The 23,169-nt window shown below is 41.9% G+C and overlaps 1 protein-coding gene across 3 annotated transcripts in view; it reads left to right on the top strand.

Moving 5' to 3' along the window:
* SLC35D2 (solute carrier family 35 (UDP-GlcNAc/UDP-glucose transporter), member D2) overlaps positions 1-22,674 on the top strand; it is a 45,951-nt gene extending 23,277 nt beyond the window's left edge. Inside the window, exons 6-13 of one of the 3 annotated variants that reach the window (XM_008580526.1) lie at positions 1,344-1,415; positions 2,317-2,385; positions 6,364-6,466; positions 7,928-8,020; positions 12,918-12,985; positions 20,295-20,373; positions 21,307-21,389; positions 22,071-22,674. In XM_008580526.1, coding sequence (XP_008578748.1) covers positions 1,344-1,415; positions 2,317-2,385; positions 6,364-6,466; positions 7,928-8,020; positions 12,918-12,985; positions 20,295-20,373; positions 21,307-21,389; positions 22,071-22,173 — 670 coding nt within the window. In that variant the 3' untranslated portion in view covers positions 22,174-22,674. The remainder of the gene's footprint in view (positions 1-1,343; positions 1,416-2,316; positions 2,386-6,363; positions 6,467-7,927; positions 8,021-12,917; positions 12,986-20,294; positions 20,374-21,306; positions 21,390-22,070) is intronic. The other 2 variants (XM_008580527.1, XM_008580528.1) reach the window with 2 other exon arrangements.
* Positions 22,675-23,169: the final 495 nt, after the last annotated feature.

Genomic DNA, 23,169 nt, shown 5'->3' with positions numbered 1-23,169 from the left:
ACAGTTCTTTGCCAGTTCATAACAAGAGTAACTTTGGCTCCAATTTCCAATAAGCTCTTCATCATTTCCATCTGAGACCTCCTCAGAATGTCCTTTACTGTCCATATTTCTATCGGCATTCTGGTCACTACCATTTAACCAATTTCTAAGAAGTACCAAACTTTCCCTTGTTTTCTTTTCTTCTAAGCCCTCACCAGAATCTAGGCTTTCTCTAGCCTACTTCTTCAGATTCTTCCAGTCTCTGCCCATTATCCAGTTCCACAGCTGCTTATCACATTTTATTTGTTATGAGCAACACCCGACTTCTCAGTACCAATTTTCTGTATTATTCATTTTCTTTTTTTTTTTTTTTTCCCTTTTTGTCTTTTTTCATGACCGGCAACGGATCGCAACCCTCAGTGTTGCGCCCGTACCGGACCGGGACCGGCAACGGGATCGCAACCCTCAGTGTTGCACCCGCACCTCGCTCAGCCAGTGAGCGGCCGGTCTGTATGTGGGATCCGAACCCTCGGCGGGAGCGCCACCATGCTTCCCAAGCGGCGCACTGTAGCAGTGCGCCACTGGGCCGGCCCTGTATTATTCATTTTCTGTTGCTTATAACAGAATACTTGAAACTGGGTAATTTATAAAGAAATGAAATTTATTTCATACAGTTTTGGAGGCTGGGAAGTCCATGGTCCAGGGGATGCCTCTGGTGAGGGCCTTGTTCTGGGTGGGAATTCTCTACAGGGTCCTGTGTCAACCAGGGTATCACATGGTGAGAATGGCATGAGTAAGAAAGTTAACCTTCTTACTTTTGCTCCTTATAAAGCCATCAGAATAATGTCCACGACAACCCATTAAACCAAGAATGGGTCAACCCATTCATGAGGGCACAGTTCTCAGGATCCAGTCACCTCTTAAAGGCCCCACTTTCCACCACCAATTCCACCATGAGCTTGGGGGGACATTGAAGCCACAGCAGTTTATTTCCTTAGGACAAGTTTCCAAACAAGCAATAATTAGGTCCAAGGTTAGAACGATTTAATGACTGTTGACACATAGTCTTGACCTGATTTGTCAAAGGCTTCATTGGTTCACATCACCAACCAGTTTTATCATGATCTTTGTAGCAGCTGGATGGTATGAGGTTTTAAATTACTGATGTGAAAGTGGTATGAAATTATTTAATCTCCATTTCTTTTTATTATTTAAAGTGATTTGTTAATGATAAATGTGAAAATTAAGATTAATTCCTTATATTTAATTTGAAAAATGAGTGAGCTTAATTAAAAATGCAATACATGTTTAAAAAAACCCCACCGCTTGGTGTCTGATGTTGTACCTGAATCTTTTCCTGACAGCTTGCCGATGTTCACCGTGCTCAGGAAATTTACCATTCCACTTACTTTACTCCTGGAAAGCATCATACTCGGGTGATTTTGTTTTTCCTCCATTCCTCCAGGGTGTCTCCCACCTCTGCTTTATTTTTACCCTGTAGATTCTCACCATCTAGTCATCTTTCCAAATAGTTGATTTGATTGGCTAGTTGTAGTAACTTAAGGACAAATGTGTTATTCACTTAAAAGCAGTTGCCTGCTTCTGTGATTCCCTAACAACTGAGTGATTTTTTTAAGTTGTAATTTTACATTAGACAAATAATACATGATTGTGGTAGAAAATTACTTTTTAAAAAAAGAAAAAATAACAGCCAACCACCCAAGAGAAATATAAATCTGTTTCCTGAGCCAGATAGAATATACACCAATTTGGGAAAACAGAAGAAAAATTGTCCATGTAAACACATAGGACAGAAGTGCAGGATATCAGGGAAATCCATTCTAGTGCAGTGATTATAACATCAGAATAAATTAATTTTTATAATGTTGGTATAAAAGTTTCTCATAAGGATACTCAATCTGACATCCAGAAAGATTATTCTTTATTTTGCTGTGCAGATTATTTAGCAATGAAATTTGCTTGATGGTTCAATGTTTCAAGCCCTAGTATTGAACTTTATCTTAATCTTTGAATGCTCAGTATAAGTCTGTACAACCTAGACCTACCAGCAGAAGCTCTTCTGTGTTTTGTCCCAGAGTCTCTCTAGTGAGGACAGAGAAATCAGTTTAAAATTAGATTAAGAAAACTGCTTAAGAAAGAAAGTTAATTTTGTCTGACGACAAACACTTTTAGTGCTTTCTCTACGTTAAGCATTGTCTGTCAGATTCCAGCTATAAAACTGTTAATGTCTATTTTCAGTTTGTTTTAAAAATATAATCCATATTTAAAATTTTTTCCTCTTCTCCGTTTGCTTTCTTTCTTACTTATTTATTACAGGAAACAGTATTCACTGAGCATCATTACCAGTGTCTTTGCTGTCGTTCTCGGGGCTTTCATAGCAGCTGGGTAAGACTTTGGACTGTTTCTGCTCCGTAATTGCTTTGTGTCTTTGACAATAGCCCAGCCCCATCCTCAGTTTTTCATTTTCCATCTGGCTGCAGCTGAATTGAGCAGCCAAGAGACAAATCTGCTGAAGACAGTGGAATCCCCATGTGTTCCTGTGAAAGTCGCACTGGGTCCCACATTGGCCTGAGCATTTCTGAGCATCTGTAAAGAGAGATTGCAATATACTAATATAGCTTTTTGTTACAAAAAGCCGTGAGATATTTACTTTTATTACTGAATGTTTGTCTTCCATATAAAAATTTTACCTGAGAAGTTCTTAGGCATTTGATTAAAAATAATAGACTTGTAAGGCCCTTTACATGCTGATTTATCATTCTGTGGTACCTTTGCAGTCACTGTTTCCAGTGGTAGAGTGCCATCATTAAATGTCCTTGTATGTTTGGCATACAAGCCAATATCAGTGCCTGGCTGCCACCTTCATCACTAACGTATAAGGGCGGGAGAGGGGACACCACACTGCATTCACCACCCGCTGCTCAGATTTCTGCTTTTTCTAGTGTGGTAGTTAGTGCATGTTACATTCCCTGGGTTCAAAGCCAAGCTCTGCTCCTTGTCAGCTCTTTCTCAGCCTTTCTGTCTGTATTAGTACGTTTGCATTACTTATAACATAAATACCTGAAACTAGGTGATTTATAAAGAAAACAAAATTTATTGCTTACAGTTTCTGAGGCTGGGAAGTCCAAAGTCCAGGGAACATCTGATGAGGTTTTAGTGACCCAGGGGTCTCACATGGCAGAAAATAGCAGAGCAGAGAGAGAGAGAGCTTCTCAGAACCACGCCCCGAACACCATTTTTAATCCATTCACTATGGCATGGTCCTACGATCTAATCACCTCTTCAAGGCCCCACCTTTTACCATAATAGGATTTCCCACCCTCAACAGTAACAGTAGGAATTAAACTTGTAGTATATGAACTTTGCAGACACAATTCGATCAGTCCACAGCACCATGCCTCCGGTTTCTCATCTGTAAAGAAAAGGTGATGATAGAAAACAAAACCTACTTCAATGAAGGGAAGAAAGAAAAGGTTGGAGGAATTTCAGTTCAACTTGTTTTATTAACTCATTTAGACATAAGCGTTCTGGGTCATTTATTGCAAATTAAATAAGGGTGTGGGCTACGGGGCCAGGATGCCTGGGATCTTATTCTATCTTCCCCACTTACTAGCTGTATAACCAGGGGTCAGCCATTTAACTTTCCTGTGCCTCAATTATTTCAACTATAAAACGGAGATTAAAATAGCATCCACCTCATGGGGTCATCGTGAGAATTAGATGAGATAATTCCAGACAGGATCGACTCCAGTGCATGGCCAAGTTCAGCGAAAACATATTGAGCATTTAACGCATGTTAGGCATTGTTCTAGGTGTTGGGAATCCAGCAGTTGACAAACAGGCAAGAATCCTTTGCAGAGCTTCTGTTCTGGTTCATGGAGACAGCCAATAAGCAAAAGAAGTAGGGGAAAAATATGGTGCACTAGATGGTGATTATATTGTCAGCAACAGTAATATTTATTGTTGTTATAAATGTGTTCAGAACCTCGTGTAGACTGGGTTTCACTATTTACGCTACTCTCTGTTCCGTCTTCTTCCCCATCCCAGCCACGGGCCTCTGCTTGTAGCACTGTGGTCAGTGCCTCTGGTAAAGCTCCAGCTGAGGCAATAAGCTCAGCACCCAGAGCCTGTTTTAGTCAGGAAGACTTTTGTTCAAAGGGAACCCTAGGAGTAAGGTAGCTAAAAAGGTGGGAGCTTTGTTGAAGGGTCTCTTCTAGGGCCCACTTTGAAAACTACTGACTCAGAGCCAGTCAAAGACCTTTACAAAAAATGGTTTCTGAAGATGCTCATAAGTCTCTGTTCAGGCACCTTTCCAGAACCAGTGCGTGGGAATTCAGCTCACTTTAGCATGTGTCATGATTCTCTGAGTTGAAAGGGTAATCTGACTTTCACCCAGGAGCCAGCTTGGAGTAGTGATTCTCAGCTTTCCCCTTCCTCCAGCACTCACAGCATGGATCACACGCTGGTGGGTGACGTCCGCAGTGCTTAGCTGTAGGCCAGCAGTGATCCTGTCCTTCTCTGCTGTCACTCAAATTAGCTCATCCAAATGCAAGTCAGTGTACATCAGCCTCAGTCGGGTGAGCCAGTTTGTGCTGCTGTAACAAACCACTCCTCATCTTGGTGGTTTAACACACAAACATAATCTGCCCATGCCTTGCACGCAACCCACAACCCGCTATCACAGTCCAGTGGGAACGGCCAACTGTTCTCAACGCTGAATCAAATGTGGGAAGACGAGAGACTTGCAAGATGCTCATTGTGAGGAAACCCACTTTTTGTGATTGAACCAGAGAATTCTGATTAATGATGACCTAATATTAATTTACATTCTCACAAATATATTTGTAGATAGCAATACTAGTGGAAACCTTGAGCAAAAATCTGATTTAATTTGAGTTCAGATTTCAATGCCATTTTTGCCTCTTCTTATTTTGTTCTCTTTGGTTGGAGATAATCTTATTTTGATATTGTAGGAGATTCAGAATATTCCATCCCAAAATATGCCTCCTTGGAATCGGGATTATTCTGAGCTAAAGGCAATTGAGAATCAACAGATGCAGAAAGAACTCACTGCCTTCCCCCGTTCTGTCTAAAATTGGGCATAGGTTTCCCTTTGTGAAGTGGCCCCTTCTCCTGAGCTGGGAGGAAGAGAGCAGCTCTTATCACCAGAGAGGGACAGTCTGCATAAACAAGCCCTAAAATAGCCCTTCTCTCTCCAGGATTTTCCCTGCATGTATGTCCTACTCACTTTCCCACAATTTATTTGCCCCTCAAAGCCCAAACCCTCTTTTCTTTGTTAAGTGTTATATAAGCCCCAAGTCTGCTCTTTCGAGTGTCACTTCTGAGAACTCCTGTATATGTGAAATATTATTAAAATTCACATTCCTTCTGTCGCTCTGTCTTTCGCCAGTTAAATTTGCAGCCCCCAGGCACGGAACCTAAGAGGGTAGAGGAAAAGTCTCTCCTCCCTGGCAGTTTATATTTATGAATTATGACATGGGTCTTGTACTGTCTGCCAGCTTCGAGTACAGGGGACACATCACACCGGGGCTTAGCTGTTGTTCCCCCCTCATTCCTATGTCATAGCCCCCCAAATATTTTTATTTAAAATGGAATTGAAGAAAAGATTTTTCAGAAGGATGGGAAGAAAGGAGCCTTAGAGGAGTTTCACAGAGGGCAGGGGTACCTGCCTGCCTTTTTGATGGATGCCAGATAGAGGTGGCACCTTCTCATTTGACCCTTCTTGACCCAGTCACTGTCCAGCTGTCCCACACTGGCTGCACCCGGGGGATGGCTCCTTTTACTACAATAAGCAAAGCCACTGGGTGGGTTAGGCAAATCACTCCCCTTAGAAAAGCCAGGGCTAGGACCGGCCCGGTGGCGCACTGCTACAGTGCGCCGCTTGGGAGTGCGGCGGCGCTCCCGCCGAGGGTTCGGATCCCACATACAGACCGGTTCCCGCTCACTGGCTGAGCGAGGCGCGGGGGCAACACCGAGGGTTGCGATCCGTTGCCAGTCAGGAAAAAAGACAAAAAGGAAAAAAAAAAAAAAAAAAAAAGCCAGGGCTCCCCAATTATTATGCCAATGTATCAGTTAGCAAAAGCAAGGGAGGAGTTAATGTCCCTCTGGTGTTAAGACATTCGGGATCACATCGAAGCCACCACCGATGGGCTGCTTTTGTTTTTGTCTGGAGGCAAAGCAGAGGAATTAACCATTCATCACCACAGAGGGGAGAGCATGCTGCAGGAAAGGCAGTTCCGCGCATCTCAAATGGATTTGATTAGGGAAAGGTAAACAGGCAGGCTTTGGGGCCAAGTTGTGAGTTTGTGAATAATTCTCCTGCTTTTGTGTTCTCTCTACCAGTTCTGACCTTGCTTTCAATTTGGAAGGCTATATTTTTGTCTTCCTGAATGATATCTTCACAGCAGCGAATGGAGTTTATACCAAACAGAAAATGGACCCAAAGGTACCAGATCTTCCCTCTGTGGCTTTTAGGCTTTGTCATGTGGCCCCTGAAATTACATGAAAAACAAAAACAAGTTTGTACAGTTGGCATGTAATTTATATAATGTGATCTATAATTTACTAATTTCATTTATCTTGTCTGTATAAGTTCTTGTTATTGCTAGTCTTGCAACGTTTTGGGTGAAAGTTAGATAGGAAGGGAAAAGATGCCACAATTTTAGATGCACAGTCAGGAATATATAAAAAGGGGGTTATTTTGAAAGGCAAATTCATTTTTTCTGACCAGCATCATCAGTTGACCAGGGCAAAGTCAGAGTCCAGATGTTTGTTCTGCAGACATGGGTTACAGACCCAAGATTTGCTACTTGTGACTGTGATCCTTAACTTCCCCAAACCTGCTTCCTCATCTATGGAGTGCGGTAATTGGAATGGAGAATTGGTGAAGTCCTGCCCAGCCATAACCGCCTCTTCTGCTCAGGAGGGGCTGGGGACAGCTGGGCTTTTCTTCCGTGTGGCTGCAGCCATGTCCCGGCCCTAGCCTCACCCAGCCCAGCTGCTGACTGAAGGCCCCCCACCCCCCCAGGATGAGCCAGGCACATGGTCCTTTGTTCACGTTCTTTGTGTTGAGCAGGGAGGTGACCGGCAGGCTTATTTCCATGAGCTGTTTTTTATTGGCACTGTTTTTTCTGCATGGCCATTTTTTTTTTTTAATAGTAGCAGTTTTACAAAAACAGGTTTGTTGCCTTTTGAGAATCACAATACACCACCCTGTTTAAAAAATGGTGAAGTGTTGTAGCCACTTAAATGAAAGTAAATATATAATGCTGCTGTGCTATAAGGGTCAGAGCAGATGTTTCTAAGGAGTTCTGTTTATATTTCCCTTATTTTCTTCCAGATTTCCTATTTTGAATTACATACTTTAAAACACACACACACACACACACACAGTTAGAGATGGATGAAACTTTGGAGGCCTTTAATCTCCATCCATTTTATCTCTAGTTTTGATGTAAAACAAACGTTTACTCTGAAATCATAGTACAGTTAAAATAAAGCATTTTATGTCAAAAATTTGCTGAAAATATTCCAATACAGAGTTGGTCAGAATGCATATTCTTTTTTTTTTTCCTTTTTGTCTTTTTCCGTGTCCGGCAACGGATCACAACCCTCAGTGTCGCCCCCGTACCGGACTGAGACCAGCAACGGGATCGCAACCCTCGGTGTTGCTCCCGCGCCTCGCTCAGCCAGTGAGCGGGACCCGGTCCGTATGTGGGATCCGAACCCTCGGCGGGAGTGCCGCCGCACTTCCCAAGCGGCGCACTGTAGCAGTGCGCCACTGCCACCGGGCCGGCCCCAGAATGCATATTCTAACTCTGCATGTATATGTAATTGCTTAAATAGCTCCAAGAAATCTGGTGCTTCTTATTTCCAAAACTTATTGGGGTTTTCTTTGTGTTTGCAGGAGCTGGGGAAATATGGAGTGCTTTTCTACAACGCCTGCTTCATGATTATCCCAACTGTTATTATCAGTGCCTCCACCGGAGACCTTCAGCGGGTGAGCTGGTGGCTCAGTCTCCCTTAGCTGTCTTTTAAAATTTTAATATTTAACATTTGGTACTCACTGAAATAAAATGTGTGAAGGTAGCTAAGACTACCAGGAGGGTCATCAGAGCAGTAGGTGTGCTATCCCTAATGATACCTGGCAGGTCCTCGCAGGGCATGTATCTTTAGACAGGTGGGAGCAGCGAGAAGCGGCGAGCACAGCCCTGGATGTGAAACTCTGGGGAGCAGCAGCGGGAACAATCTGAGTTTGAGCCCCACTATCCCTCTTTGCTGATGTGGGGATCCTGAGTAAGCTACTTATCCTGGAAGGGGATTTTGATAGTTAAAAACTGTGTTTATCATTACTTATTATGGACATTTTGAAACATACACAAAGTAGATAGAAAATAATTCAATAAATTGTCATGTACCCTTTCCCTGGCTTCAACACTTTGCAGCATTTTGCCATTCTTATTTTATCTACCCCTGTCCACTGCCACTTTTTTCCGCTCCTGGAGTATTTAAAAACAAATCCCAGACGTCATGCCATTTACCTCTAAATATTCCAGGATCCGCATTTGAACTGTGAGAAGGTAGTGTTCTTTCTGTATTTTTCCCGCTTACCTTAGCTTCTGCACATGTGTGAGAGACACGTCAAATGGCACATTCATAGTAAGATACGAGGCACAGCGGGAGGGTAGGGCCAAGTCCCTCAGGAAGCGAGAACATTCCCATATTAACATCCGTAATGACATCTTGAAGGGCGCAAACCCGACTTCTTCAGAAAGTTGCCAGCCACACAGCTTCTAAGAATTTTGCCTTATCTCAAAGACAAATGAGATGTGATGGGCAAAATCCTGGTGGCATTGAGGGGGAACGGGGGAGGATTGCCACATACAGACCCAACCTGGACTGGCTGGGTGTTAACGCTCTCGTTGCTGGACTTGGGGCGGGGGGTTCCCAAGGGCCCCACACAGCAGCCATTAACCCAGGGACCTGGCAGTACATCTCTATTTAACAGTAAGGTGCACACCAGTTCAAAGTCCATTTGATTTGTGTCCCTTTTAGGGTTTGCATGACTCTGGAAGGCCACAGCCTCCTGTGGACTCCTGGGGTGGATACCAGGGCTATGTTCTCTCTCAAGCTATACTTTATCATTTGTACAGTTCCTTTCCCAGAACGAGGGAACAGCCGAAGGGCTTAGCAGCCACGTCCCTATGGGTAAACAGACATTTCCATGTGTTTATATTGAAAACCACCAAGAAGCACCAGTTTCGATAAAGACCTCTTCTGTTACCATTTAATCGGAATATTGTGTGAACATGGGTCTCACTGTTAGTTCAGAGTGTTGGAGATAGAGCAAGCACCCCTTACCTCGCTAGTAAGAAGAGCAAGGCAGGATATCTGAAAACACATATTGTGTGTTTTACTTTTCAGCTCCTGTCAATCTATTCTAAGCTGAGTCAGTGTAAGCAACCTTATACAAAATTATGAACTCTCAGTGAAATGGTCCTAGTGCTTGTCTCATTTCATTATTATAGAAATGAGTTTTTCTTTTTGAATCACTGCAGTTTATCTGTTCTGAAATTCTGGTGCTTTTTTAGCTGTTTCAGATTATATTTATTTTTCAGAAATAGAAATAAAGTTCTAGAAACTGTTACAACACCCGGTTGGGACTAAATGCATATTTCCCCATAGGAATAATGTTATGAATGGCACAGTGACCAGAAACTGCCTTGCTCATGTCATTGCATTCCCACAACAGCCCTCAGAAGAGAAGGTACAGGTGAGGAACCTGGGGCGTAGTGTTTAAATAACTTCCCGAGAACAGTAGGTGGTAGATCCAGGCAATCTGGCTGTGCAAACACATCTTCCACTGTAATCTTGATTGTTTTATTTGTATACAAAAAGTGTTTTTGTATTTTTTTCTTCTCATGTGAAGAACCATAACCTATTCCTTACATCTTGCAAAATATAAGAGGCCTAACATATACTTTAATTTATTAAATCCTGATGTTCTAGGAGAATATCATCTTCCTGTTCTGGCTTGTGGTGCTGAAATATCCCAGTATTTTCCCATCTAGCCTCCTGCATTTGACTGGACTCCTCAGATTTCAAACAGAAGTTCTTTAAGTACCATGGAGCCCCGGAGTGATTATGATTCACTGAAATTCCAGAGGGACCAAAGAGCCAAATATGTAGATTTACAAAAAAACCCAAACAAACCAAACAAACCAAAAAGGCCCAAAAACTATAAGAAAAATTGTGATTAGAAAAAAATAGAATATATTTATAACCATAAGAGAAGGCCTTCTAGGAAATTATAAAAGTTAAAAATTTGATATATTTTAATCTAAAAGTATTGTATGATAAGAGATGCCAAACAATATATATGGGACACTCACTGTAATCAGTGAGAAAGAGGTGAGCGACCGTGTAGAAAAGACGGCGAGATTTCCACTGCCAGCATCGTTCTGTGTTCATGGAATCAGGACAAACTTCTACCAATTGGTCGCTTTTGACCATGCCTGAATCTGTTTTAGATTGTGCACCAAATACAATAAAGAGGTGAATTTATATAATTAGATGTGTTAGCCTATAATATAAAATTGCATTTTATCTGCTAAATTTGATTTGACTGCACTGAAAGCTGACCGATGAATTAGAGTAAAACATTAACTCCTCTTGTTCACGGAAGGAGAATTTTTTTCTTGTGGCTGGCCGGTACATAGAGGGAGAAGTTCCGTGAGTCATTTTTCCTGGTTGACTGGGTCTAGGAGAGATGGAGAGGATCAGAGATTGTGGTAAAACTTGTGCATGTGACTCACTGTTCTGGGAATTCAGTCATGGACTTTGGACTTACATAGTCATTACATCTGTTAACAGTCAGTACCTTGAACCTGTCTCTGATTAGGAAAGTCAGAGATGACAGCTCCTCTTGTTGACACAGGAGACTCTTGGAAAATACTCAGTGGGGGTCCTCCTTTTCATCAGAATCACTGTGATAGGTTCAAATACAACTAGCACATTATAGTTGGTGAATAAGGATAAATAATAGGACTGGTTTTGTTTTCTGATTTAAAAAGCCCAGAGTGCAAAATGAAAAAGATTCACACTCTGGCACACTTTCGCTGCAGCAGTAAGTGTAAGGGGAGAATTGCTTTAATTATTTCCTGTTTTAAAATAGATGTCACGCAACATTATGTTTTTAAACTCCACCAGTATATAGCCTCATCATTTATGAAACAAAATAAAACTAAAATCTATAAAAATTTAGGTTGGTGAAGAATCAAAATATTTTTTATGAAAATTACTAAATAGCCCTCAATGGTTTATGTAGTATCAGGAATGTAGAGTTTTTGTTTACTGTTTGTATAAATACTTCTAGCTCTTTGGGTAAATAAATGTTTTTCTACCCTTGGTTTGAAATTTGGGGCTTATATTTTTCTCTTACTCCCAATTTTATTTTAATTTTAGACTCTAAACGTTTCCCATTATTTTGGTTGTTTTGTTTTGTTTTGGTCTTTGCCTCAGTGTAAACTTTTTGGCTTTAATCCTCTTGTATGTTTTCTGCCTCCTTTATTGGCTTGGAGCTTGCCAGTATGACAGATTTATACTTATTATATTTTTTCTTTTACAAGTAAGCATTTAAAAAAAAAAGTTTTATGATGGAAACTTTGAAACATTTACAGAAAGAGAGAGAATAGTATCACAAACCCCATGTATCCATCAGCCAGATTCAACTACTGTCACCATTTAATGTGTATCTTTTTGATAAGAGAAGTGTGCAAAGTATTACCAATGAAACAATAACAGTAAAATGTGACAAGGCTGTACTAATTGGAGAAGGGAATTCTACTTTAATGGCTTAAAAAATTGAATTATAAAGTTTAAAAGATTTAAATAGTTTTAAATATATAGAGTTTCTAAAGCTTGGCAAACAAAGTTTTGCTAAATAGAAAGTGAATAGAACGTACATTTAATCATGTTATTTTATTTATTTATTTACTTATTTTCCTTTTTATCTTTTTTACTGACTGGTAACGGGATCGCAACCCTCGGTGTCGCGCCCGTACCAGGGACCGGCAACAGGATCGCAACCCTCGGTGTTGCACCCGCACTGCGCTCAGCCAGTGAGCGGGAGGTGGCCGGCCCTTTAATCATGTTATTGAGCACATACTTATGAACAGTCTTGAGTCACCTTAAAATCATTTTTGCATGCAGGCAACAGAAAATGAATAAAATACTCCTTTTTATTGTTACCTGTCATTTTAGGAGGGTTAATTTTATTTTCTCAGCTATGGATTAAGTTCCTGAAGAGCAGAAACTGAGTCTTAAACTTCTCTACCATCTCCTGTACCCCAATTATTTGATTGTTTTGTGAGTAGCACATAATAGTTTATTAGTTAACAATAATTCCTAAACATGTGCAAGTTCTTGAAAACAGTTTAGGAACTTTAACTTTTCTCGCTGACATTATTAATTTGGTAATAAACCTTATTCTAAGATTATTTATAAAAAAAATAAAACCAACCCTGATTTTGGAACTACAAGTTATAAAATAAGTGATAGCCACAACAACAGCTGTCATTTTGTACTTGCCACCAGCAAGATTTTAAGCAATTTCATTAAATCCTGACATCAACCTTCGAGGAAGATTTTTAAAAATAATCCCCATTTTGTCAAATGAACCTGAGGTTCAGGGAGGAAAAGTAATTTGCCCAACCTCATACAACTAGTACTACCTAGGATTTAAAAAGTTATATTTTCTGTTTGGGAAGGATTTAAAAAATGATATTTTCTGTTTGGGAGGTGGTTCCTATACCAAAACATACAGTTTGGTAAAACCAATAAATTTAAACTGCAATATTATTAAGCTAATCATTAGTTTTTTTTCTTTTTAACAATAGGCTACTGAATTCAACCAATGGAAGAATGTTCTGTTTATCATACAGTTTCTTCTTTCCTGTTTTTTGGGGTAAGAAACCATAGATATGAAGAAGCATCAGTCAATGATATTTCTTGACAAGTCAAATCAAAACATACTTTCCGTCTGTTCTGTTAAAATCCCTGTGTCTTTCTAACCTTCCCTGGAAAGTACTCCTGCAGAAGGGGGGTGACTGGGACCCTGGACACCTGGGAGCCCAGCCTGAAAGACTGGGACCAAGCACTAAACTCTGTTTTGCTTTTGCAAGTCATGCTGATGTCACATTCCACTTTAAAATATGATGTCGCCTATTGGTTTCTGAAAGTTCATCTCAAGTGAAGTCAGCTGACATCTCAAGTCAGTAGTGTGTTTTGTTGTTGTCACCATGCCCTTAGTTTTCCAAGATCCCTTCCTCATGTAATACGTGACAATGACAACCTTTCCCTGTAGTGCTGTCCCTGTTATAGTCAGGCAAATTTCTGAGAGTTGTCTGGGCCATTGTGTTGTCCAACGATTAGGCTATCTTCCTGTTGAGAGGCCAGGTAGTTTGTATCTTTTTTAATCTTCCAAAAACTTGAAAACTGCTTTGGCATAAATAGGCAATACATGCAGCTAGTGAATACTCCAGAAAGTGCAGAAGAGCACGGCGCCCCGCAGCCCTGCCGCCCTGCCGCCCTGCCGCCCTGCCGCCCTGCCTGGGGCAGGTGGTTTCCTCTCTGAGGCAGCCACGGTTGGAAGTCTTGGGAGGATCCTTCCTGAGCTGCGATCCACTTGTGTCTTATCCCAAGCTGAAAAGGTCTTGGAACTACTATCTCAGAGATTTTTCCCCTGAAGAGAGATGAGCCCTCCCTTTAACCACAGGCACTACCACTTTCACTGTGTGAATGAATGAAGACAATTCGTGACCTCTCATTAGCACTGCTCAGTTCTCCAGCTTGCTTTAGTCACAGTGCAGTCACATGCAGTAACACCATTTGTATATCTTCCACTCGTTAATTCTCTTTTCAGCTGTGTCTGACTTAATGTTTAACCTGTAGATGGAGTTATTGATATTAACAATTTTATATTTTACTTGTAAAAGCTCAGTCCTCCCGCCCACACTTCACTGCTGACACTCTTTCATTGCTGATCTTTGTGACTGTACCTTTTATTTCTTTAAATGTCACACATGGGGCATTTTATATTCTGTACTGCGTATTCTATTCTATATTCTGTACCTGATGATTCCAGTATCTGAAGTTCTTGAGAACCTAAGTGTGTAGTTTGTTGTTCCACCTGACTATCACTTGTTTTCTTTCTTGTGTGTTTGGTGACCTGTAATTGTGAGCACATTGCTTACTTTTAACCAGTCCTGTGGGCTGAAATCGGGAATCTGAGAAACTTTCCTGCAGGGACAGATTGGTTTTGCTTCTGCTGGTAGCCAGCAGTTGTCTGGACCTGGACCACCTCAGGCCTTTTTGAGGGTCTGGACTCAGTGTCCCCCCCACCCAGAGTTCCAGACAGTGCCGTTCCATTATGGCCCCGAGGCAGCCCCACCCTCTGTCCTATTCCTTCTGTCTGCTGTGCCAATTCTTGCTTGGACCTAATTCCTTATCACTCTGGAAATGGTTCTGCCCTTTTTCAAAGGAAAATTTTGGGGGGAACCTCCTGTGCCTTTTTCAAGACCAGCAATGTCTCAAATTCTGTGTCTTTTCCAGGCACTGGTTGTTTTCAGTGGGAGGGTCCCTTACAGTCTTGGCCATTGTTGGAAGCATAAGTTTAGTAAAATATCTGTGGTTTTCCCAGTTGTTGACTGAGAACATTTAACCTTGAAAGGAATCTGTAAACTGTATTTGTGAGTCACTCTTTGTCAGACTATCTCTTATTTTCTCTCTGATTTTTTTAAAAAAGAATCAACCCATACCTCATGAACTCAGACCAGCACCTTTCCCTGACTAAGCCCATATTCACCTGTGGACAGTGGAGCAAAGCTTCCAGGTCTTCTTATTTCATTATAAGCTTGACGAGATAATGTTTTGTTTTCCTTTTTTTTTTTTTAACTTGAATTTTACCTGTCCCATGAATGAAGTCACAAAACTGGCTGTCCTCAGTGAGAGCTGGCCATGCTCTGGGCTGCCACTCTCTGGGCCCTGCCTATCAGAGGCTTGACCTCAATTCCACACATTTTTTCCACTTAATAATGTGCTTCTTAGAAAACAAATACTTTATTGATAAAAATTATTAAAATATTATCAGTTGTCATTTTGTAAATGAAATTTCATGAGTATAGTAATTATAAATAAATCAGGAAAAATGATGAAATCATTAATATTTCAGGTTCCACCCAACTTTAAGGATGAAAACTAGGTGGATGTCAGTTTTTTAAGTGGGTCTTCTGAGGACACTAAAGTCATGGTATCATGCCAACAGATAAATGCCTGAATTCTGGAATCAGATGGCCTGGGCGTGAATCCTAGCTTTGCCATTTATTAGCTCTGGGTCCTTGGACAATTTACTTAACCTCTCTGAGCCTCAATTTCCTTATCTTTAAAATGGGAACAGTGAGCTAAAGTTCCTGATTCATAGTGTGGGGTTATGTGGACTGAATGAGTTAATAGTGAAGAGAATTTAGAACAGTATTGAACACATAGGAAATGCTCAGTTAAGAAATGCTATTATTGTTAACGTTTCTGTTTCTTGAGGTCACCCAGTTTAATTTGGCTATCCTCCTTTCACCCCAGACAGGTGCAACAGTTTTCTTCTGTTGCATATACTTTACCTCCAGTGCTCAAGTTTTAATTCTGAAACTGCTCTGGAAAGATGCTTCAATTTTGGCATGGTGAATTTTTCAGAATCCTGTCATTTTGCAGTTTCTCAGTCAAAGGACACCTTGATGGGATCGTTTGCATCTCCACAGCAATAGAAGCATTGCAAGCTTCCATGCACACACTTGGTTTTTGGGGTGGTGCAGGGTGGCCTGACTTCTCTGGTTAAGGCGCCAGGCTGGGCTAGTGTTGTCAGGGGTCTCGGGTTAATGCGAGCCCACCCCAACCTGGGCTCGGCAGAGCCTAGCTCAGCCCCTCACATCCTTTCACTACTTTCAAGCTTGCATTTCAAACTTGCTTTTCTCAACCACCAAACCCTTATTCTGACTTGAAAATAGAATTAAAAAATTATCATAACTTAAGATGTATGTTAAGAAGCCAATGGGATGGTGAAAGGGCAGCCTTTTCATTTTCTTCTGAGTTGTGGTGAAGAGCCCAGCATCAGGAAATGGTGCTGTTTGTGAACGGGGTTTGTAAATAGAGCCTAGGATAGTGTGAAGTTGCTTTAAGAAGGTAAACTGGGTTGTGGGAACTAAGATAACTTAGTGCCATCAAAGGTAAAATATAGACTGGAATTTAAGTTGACAAACTAGATTTGAAAAAAGCTAGCTCTGCAGGTCTTTTTAATCTTGCTGAGAAAGTGCAGGTTCTGGTTCCTTCATTCCAGAGGCTGGCACTCCCCAGTCCCAAGAGGATTACCCTAATCAGTTTCTGCCCAGCAGTAGGCTCTTTGATCCTACCGAAGCAGTAATACATTGCTTAATTGAAACACAAAGAATCAAAATTTTCTTACAGCCTTAGAAAGTTTCAGTTTTTGAATATTCAGCTCACACTACTGAAGTTGTAGCCTGCAAGGGAAAACAGGGCGTGCAGATTGTGTGGGCACAGGGTGGCAGGCCTGGGAAGAGTGTGACATTCCCGCATCTCCAGCAAGGCAGATCCCAGTGTCACACTGATGCTCCAGAGAGATGTAGCACACTCACCCCATGTCCCCAGCCGAGCACCTCTGGCCGACCGCTGAGTCCCTGGGTAGGAGCAAATTCTTCCCAGAGATGAGAAAGAGGTTACTTGAAATTCTTTGAAACCTGAAATTATAAGGGAATAATGTGCTTGGGGGTACCATTGTGGTTGGTGGGAGGGGTGTAAAAGTGGCCATTCATTATTTGAACATTTGTGTTGAATTTCTGTGTATGCTGGTGCTTCGAATGGTAATAATCAGTAACAACTTGTAAAGTAGGTCATTTGAGTTCTGTTTGTGACTGCCACGAGCATGCCACATAACTTTGGGTAAATCAGTTATTTTTTGTACCGTTTTTAGAAATGGGAAGAAGCCTTTTAGGAGGGTTTTCCACCTGGTCACCTCCACCCTCTGGCGGCCCAATAAGCCAGAACATGCAGGTGGCATCTGTTGTCTGAATAAATGTGCATGAAATATATGTGCTATTATTTTCAAACGTACACAGATACTACAATGATTTAAAAAATACAGAATAGCAGAAAGTTACTGAGAGTTTAGCAATGCTTTAAAATCCTTATTTTATTTTAAATCCACATTTTATTAATCCACAGATGCTGATACAAAAAGTGTTGTCATGTGGAGGTTGACATTTTTAGTGTTAAAAGTGGTGTGGTTTCCCTCGTGCTGAATTAATGGAGGATCTTTTAATTCAGAGTCTTGGTCTTAGCTGAAACACTGTACAGGTATTAATTTGCATATAGAAATGGATTATGTTTCTTTAAAACCTGATAATATACTGCTTTGATCCTAGTGGTTTTAGGCTTGTCCTCTCTGTTGACATCTAGTGGCTCTATTAAGAAGTGCAGTCTCTGTCAGACACCACCTGTTGCTAGGACTGCTGCTCACCCAGGCTCACTCCAGAATGTTAGGGAGGGATTCTCCCCCTCCCCACCCAGCTCAGCCCAGCTGGTGAGTGAATGTGGTGGTCGCCCACACTCGTAGTAGATGGGCACTGGGATTTTAGATCCATGTTATGTACTGATTCTGAATGCAGGCCAAGGTGGTTTCATGTAGATGTGGGAAGCAGAAAACGTTGCATGATTGGAAGCCTGGATTTGAAATTTTTAAGCAAAAATAAAAATAAAGAACCTCCATGATTGTCCTTGGTTTAAGGCCGCACTTATGTTTAGGAAGGCTGCAAGAAGCTGACCTGTATCCCCTATGTTGGGCGGGCCGCCTGCCTTGTGCCCCGCTGTGCTGTTTCTTTCTTCTATTTTACTAGACGCTGAGCTCCTCCAGGACAGATGCCATGGCTTAGCTCCTCTGACTACCAAGGCCTAGCAGAGTAAGCACTAAGTGACATCAGGCTGAGTTTTTTTATCTTTTCATTTTATGCATGAATAGGATTATTTATAGCTCCTGGGGCTCTAAATTAATGTTGAATTTATTAAAATTGCAACATTTTTAAAAAACTTAGAGTTGTTTTTTTCTTTTCTTTTTTTGGTGGCTGGCTGGTACAAGGATTGAACCCTGGACTCCAGCGTTGTCAGCACCATGCCCTAACCAACTGAGCTAACCAGCCAGCCCTAGATTTTCTTAATTCTTCAAGTTCAACTTATAAACACTATTGCTCTATTTATAAAGCTAGTAATTTTTCTATAAAAGAACATTTATTTACATTATTTGATCAATGGTTTACTAATTCAAGTTTAACTAATTAAAATCTCCCAAACAATTTACTGTAATTGGTTCCATTTACAAGTTAGTGAATTAAAAAATTTTAAACATTTTAGATGGCATTGACAAATGTGATCTGGTTTTTCTCCAGCAATTCCAGCCCCTGAAGCTGACTAGCAAAGCTAATAGATTCCTTTATATGCTTAAGCAACTCTTTGAAATCTAACCAAGTTGGAAATGTGGTAAATCAGCCATTTATTTATTTATTTATTGGCAGCTTGCCAGTGTGGGCATATGGACTCTTGACCGTGGTGTTTCAACACCATGCTCTAGTCAACTGAGCTAACAGGGCAGTCCTTAGATCAGCTTTTTAAAAATATTCAAATACTGGGCCGGCCCGGTGGCGCACTGGAGAGTGCACCGCTTGGGAGCGCGGCGGCCCTCCCGCCAAGGGTTTGGATCCCATGTGGAGACCGGTTCCCGCTCACTGGCTGAGCACGGTGCGGGCGTGACACCGAGGGTTGCGATCCCGTTACCGGTCAGTAAAAAAAAAGACAAAAAGAAAAAAAAAATTCCAATACTGTGCATAGATTGACTCAGACTCTCTTACTCCCTTCCAGTTAAAATTGCAAGTGTTGTATCAATTACACATTTCAAATTAAAACCACAAAGTTTGTTTAACTTGTCAAATTGTTTTAATTACCTTAATAACAAATGCACACATTATTCTGAAGATTACAAAATTTAAGTTTGCAATTAAGTTTACTCCTTAACCTAACATAAAGCTTGATATACTTTATCTCTATTTTTTCCCTCTACCATCTCTTGTGACAAACATACTCGGGCTTACAGAGGTTATGGCGTTGAGGGCTTGTGCCCCTGGTTGTGTTAGTAACAGTCAGAGATGTGAGCCTAGGACCTGAGCCTGGGCACCACGCTCCAGCAGGACAAGTCCAGCCAAGACCTGGGCATGCTGAGCCTTCCTTGCTTAGGGTCAGGTTTGCTTTACTCTGTCAATAGGGATCCACCTGGGATTTAGGTTTAAAATCCCACACTCTCTATGTACCTTTCAAGTTTCATTCTCAGCCAGTTTTGATTATAATTCCTTCCAACATTTAATCATCTGGTTTGGATGGACAGAACTTTGCACCCAACTTAGGTTGCAGTTAATTTCTTTTCCTACTTGATTGGAAGTAACTCATTTCTTTACCTCTGACTGGATTTTACATTCTTTTCCTGTGTATATATGTTTTCTTGCCTGGTGCTTGCTCACAATTCTGTAGTCCTTTTATTGGCAAGTCAGAGCTGCTACTTCCTGTTTAAAGCCTGAATTAACTTTGGTAATGCGGTGCAGGAGTATTGTTGCACGTGCAACCCCGCTCCTTTGTCCAAAGCCAGCAGTCGCTCAGCTGATTATCCCTTCTCACACCAGGGATCCTCAAGTCCTCAGCTCTGGCTGCACATTAGTCACCTGTGGCACTTTTGTACCACTCACAGCCCAGGCCCACCTCAGACCAACTGGACGAGAGTCTCTGCCGGGCATCCCTGTGTGTGGAAAGTGCGGCAGGCGATTCCGATGCAGAGTTGGAAACCGTCATTGTAACATAGCTGTGAGATGAAAGATTTCAGGCCATTAGAAAGATCTTGTTCTCCTCACCCGCATTTCTTGGAAGCACGGATGGGAAATGTGCAGAGGAAGTGAGGAGGAGGAGACCTGAGGGGGAAGCTTGGCCTGTGCCCAGCTAGACCCTTTTCCTGTGGTAAGTGAAGTGAAGACGCTGCTGGGCTGGGCGTAGAGCCTGTGGGACACTGTCTCCTTTCATTTGTTCGAGGTCCTGGCGCGTGGTCCCTGCTGACTCTCGTTAACCCCTTGCTCCCCAGCACGGGGAGCCGTCCGCTCACTGCTTGTTTCCTCGCTCAGGTTTCTGCTGATGTTCTCCACGGTCCTGTGCAGCTATTACAACTCGGCCCTGACCACGGCGGTGGTTGGAGCCATCAAGGTAGGTGGACGGAGGCTGGGAATGAGTAACTGATTCGGGAACTGACTGTGAATCTAAACTTTAGGACAGGAACTGAGTTTGATTTTGTTGATGTTGTCAGTAGCATAGAAATACGGAATTTGTGACATTTTCACCTGGGCCTGGGTGATCTCATTGTACTTCTGATCCCCTAAAACAGGGAGGACTTGCTAATTTTAAAAGGAGAGATGAATAACAGCTTTTAAATTGGGGGTGGCTGGGAGGGGATGGTCTGGGGGAATGAAGTAAAAATCTGGGGAAAAAAATTCAAATATCTATGATGACCGAGATACCTGTGATCTACAGTTTGGTTTTTGGGAGAATCTACCCACTATGAATGGGGACCCTTGTGAAGAACGGTTTGCAGTCTAGGTATATGCTCAATGATGAGGTCATGAACGTGGGGGTTGGTATGTGGGCATGTGTGTGTGTGCGTGCATGTGAATACACAGACGCACACACACACGAGTGAGTTGGGGGTGGAGGTACTCTGAATTCTGTTGCACAGTTGCTTTGTTTTTCTGTTCATGTGAACTAGAGTGAGTGAGGAAAGCTGCCTGCTTCCACGGTAGACTGTTCGGTGGCTGCCCAGGGGTCTCCTGCAACACACTGGACAGAGCACTGCGTGGAATTTAGCACATTCCTCAAGCTGATTACGACCCAACTTTTCCATCTTCTGCTGTGTATTAACTGGAACGGGGGAATGAACAATGCAGTTTTCTGTTATTATACCATAATTTACTCCATTTCTTTATAAAGCCATTCGTAATTTTTTTTTCACTGATTCAACATTCCGTGAACATCTACTATGTACAAGTCTCTATGCAAAGTAACTAAAATGTCTAGTTTCACCCTATATGTATTTCCCCCTAAATCCTTTACTCCTAAAATACTAATTTCTTTCCTTTTCTGCAGAATGTGTCTGTTGCCTACATTGGGATGTTAGTTGGTGGAGACTACATTTTCTCCGTGTTAAACTTTGTAGGGTTAAACATTTGGTGAGTGGGATTTTTATATGAACTCTTTTTAGTGAAATAGGAATTTTAAACAGTCTTATTAATACATAATAAGCAGAAGAGTAAGGAGAAGGTTTATATTTTAAGCCAGGAGGTGTTTTGACATTGCAACTTCTAAAATAATTTTACTTAAATCACTTAGTTCATCTATTTTTATGGCATACTTCCTCATGTGGACCCATGGGGACATGTGTGATGAAATTCATGGGCTGAGAGCTGGATTTAAGTCATGCGTCTTCTGCACAGAAAGGTCCCCTAAGTGGTCTGTCTCCTTCCTGCAAAGCGGGTCTCATTAGACTTGTGCTCCACCAAAGTGCCATAGACGAAGGATGCCTTGAGGACTGACCAAGATACTTTTGGAAGGCATTTTGGGACACTCTTTAAGGACAATGGTATATAGTTTATGCAGTAAAAACCAAGTACTCATTTTCTCTCCAGGGTTCTGGATTAGATTTGGTCACTCTTTTTCTGCTCCCAGAGGTTTGTAAATAAGGGGGGAAATTCTCATCAAGTAATCCACAAACATAGGGAGAAAAAAGGAGATCTAAATAATTCCCTTCAAATTAAGGTGACCATATTTACAATGATGTCAGAAACTGCTGGTGGTGGCACCTGTACAGTTCCCTATTGTTTATTTTCTCTTTTTTTCCCCTCTCCTTTCAGCATGGCAGGGGGCTTGAGATATTCCTTTCTAACACTAAGCAGCCAGTTAAAAACGAAACAACCTGTGGATGAAGAAAATATCCCTTCAGATTTGAAGAGCTAGAATCTGGGGCAGAATTGCGGACTGACTTGTAGTAGGAATGTGAAGCCAGAGGTTTCAGACTTGGGACATTTACCCCCTGGGTAAAGCATGGGAATGTCTGCAAAACGCAAAGAGAACTACCTCACAGGCCACCTCACGATGAGCCGACGTCGCCCGGAGAAACACATTTTGCCAAACCTTACCAGCTGAAAGCGATTCTTCACAACAAGCCATCGGGACCTGCACAGGTAGAGCGCCGAGTGCTTGTCCACACCTGTTGACACTGTCCCATCGCCACACCTGTGCCGAAGAGGAGGTTGATGCTGTGGTGGGGACACTTTCTTTTCAGCACCTTGGCCTTAATGTCAAAGGTCCCAGCCAAAGAAAAGTGCCAGTGAGAATATTTGTTTCACAAAATTAGCCAATTAAGTGCCCGTAAGGTTATTTGTTAGCCTTGATTTAAGCTATATTGGTGACTTTTCCTAATCATCAAAGTAAAATAAAAAATATTTCTGTGTGTGCTCTATACCATATTTTTGTAGACAGGCAGAAAATGGGAAGTCAGTTATTCACTGTGTAGAAGAACACTCCGCCTTGGAGGGACAATTAGATACTCCTTCTATAGCTCATTTTGGGAAAACTTACAAAACAGTGGAAAAAACCTACTCAGGGTCTACCCTGTTGACACTTGTCACACATCTCTGTCTTTCTCCTCATCTCCCTCCAGGTTTGTTCAGTGGGCTTTGAAGTTCAGGCCACAGGGGTTTCCTCCTGGGCTGCCTTCCTCCCAGACAGCCCTGAGTGGAGAGGGGTCACCTGTGCCTCCCATCAGGAAGAGGGCTGTCCCATCAGGTTGTGGTGCGGGTGGAGCCCCGCCTGAGAGTCTGGAGCCAGACTGACCAGTCCTGTCCCCATTGTTAACCTCTGGGGACCTGCACAAGTCAATTTGCCCTTTGTGGCCACCAGTACTTTAATCTGTAAAATCCAACTAGATCCCTAGATTCTTGCCACAGTAAC

Source organism: Galeopterus variegatus, unplaced genomic scaffold (genome assembly GCF_000696425.1).
Source record: "Galeopterus variegatus unplaced genomic scaffold, G_variegatus-3.0.2 Scaffold2123, whole genome shotgun sequence".
In the NCBI taxonomy this organism is placed as follows: Eukaryota; Metazoa; Chordata; class Mammalia; order Dermoptera; family Cynocephalidae; genus Galeopterus; species Galeopterus variegatus.
This window is presented reverse-complemented; position numbering and strand designations above follow the sequence as displayed.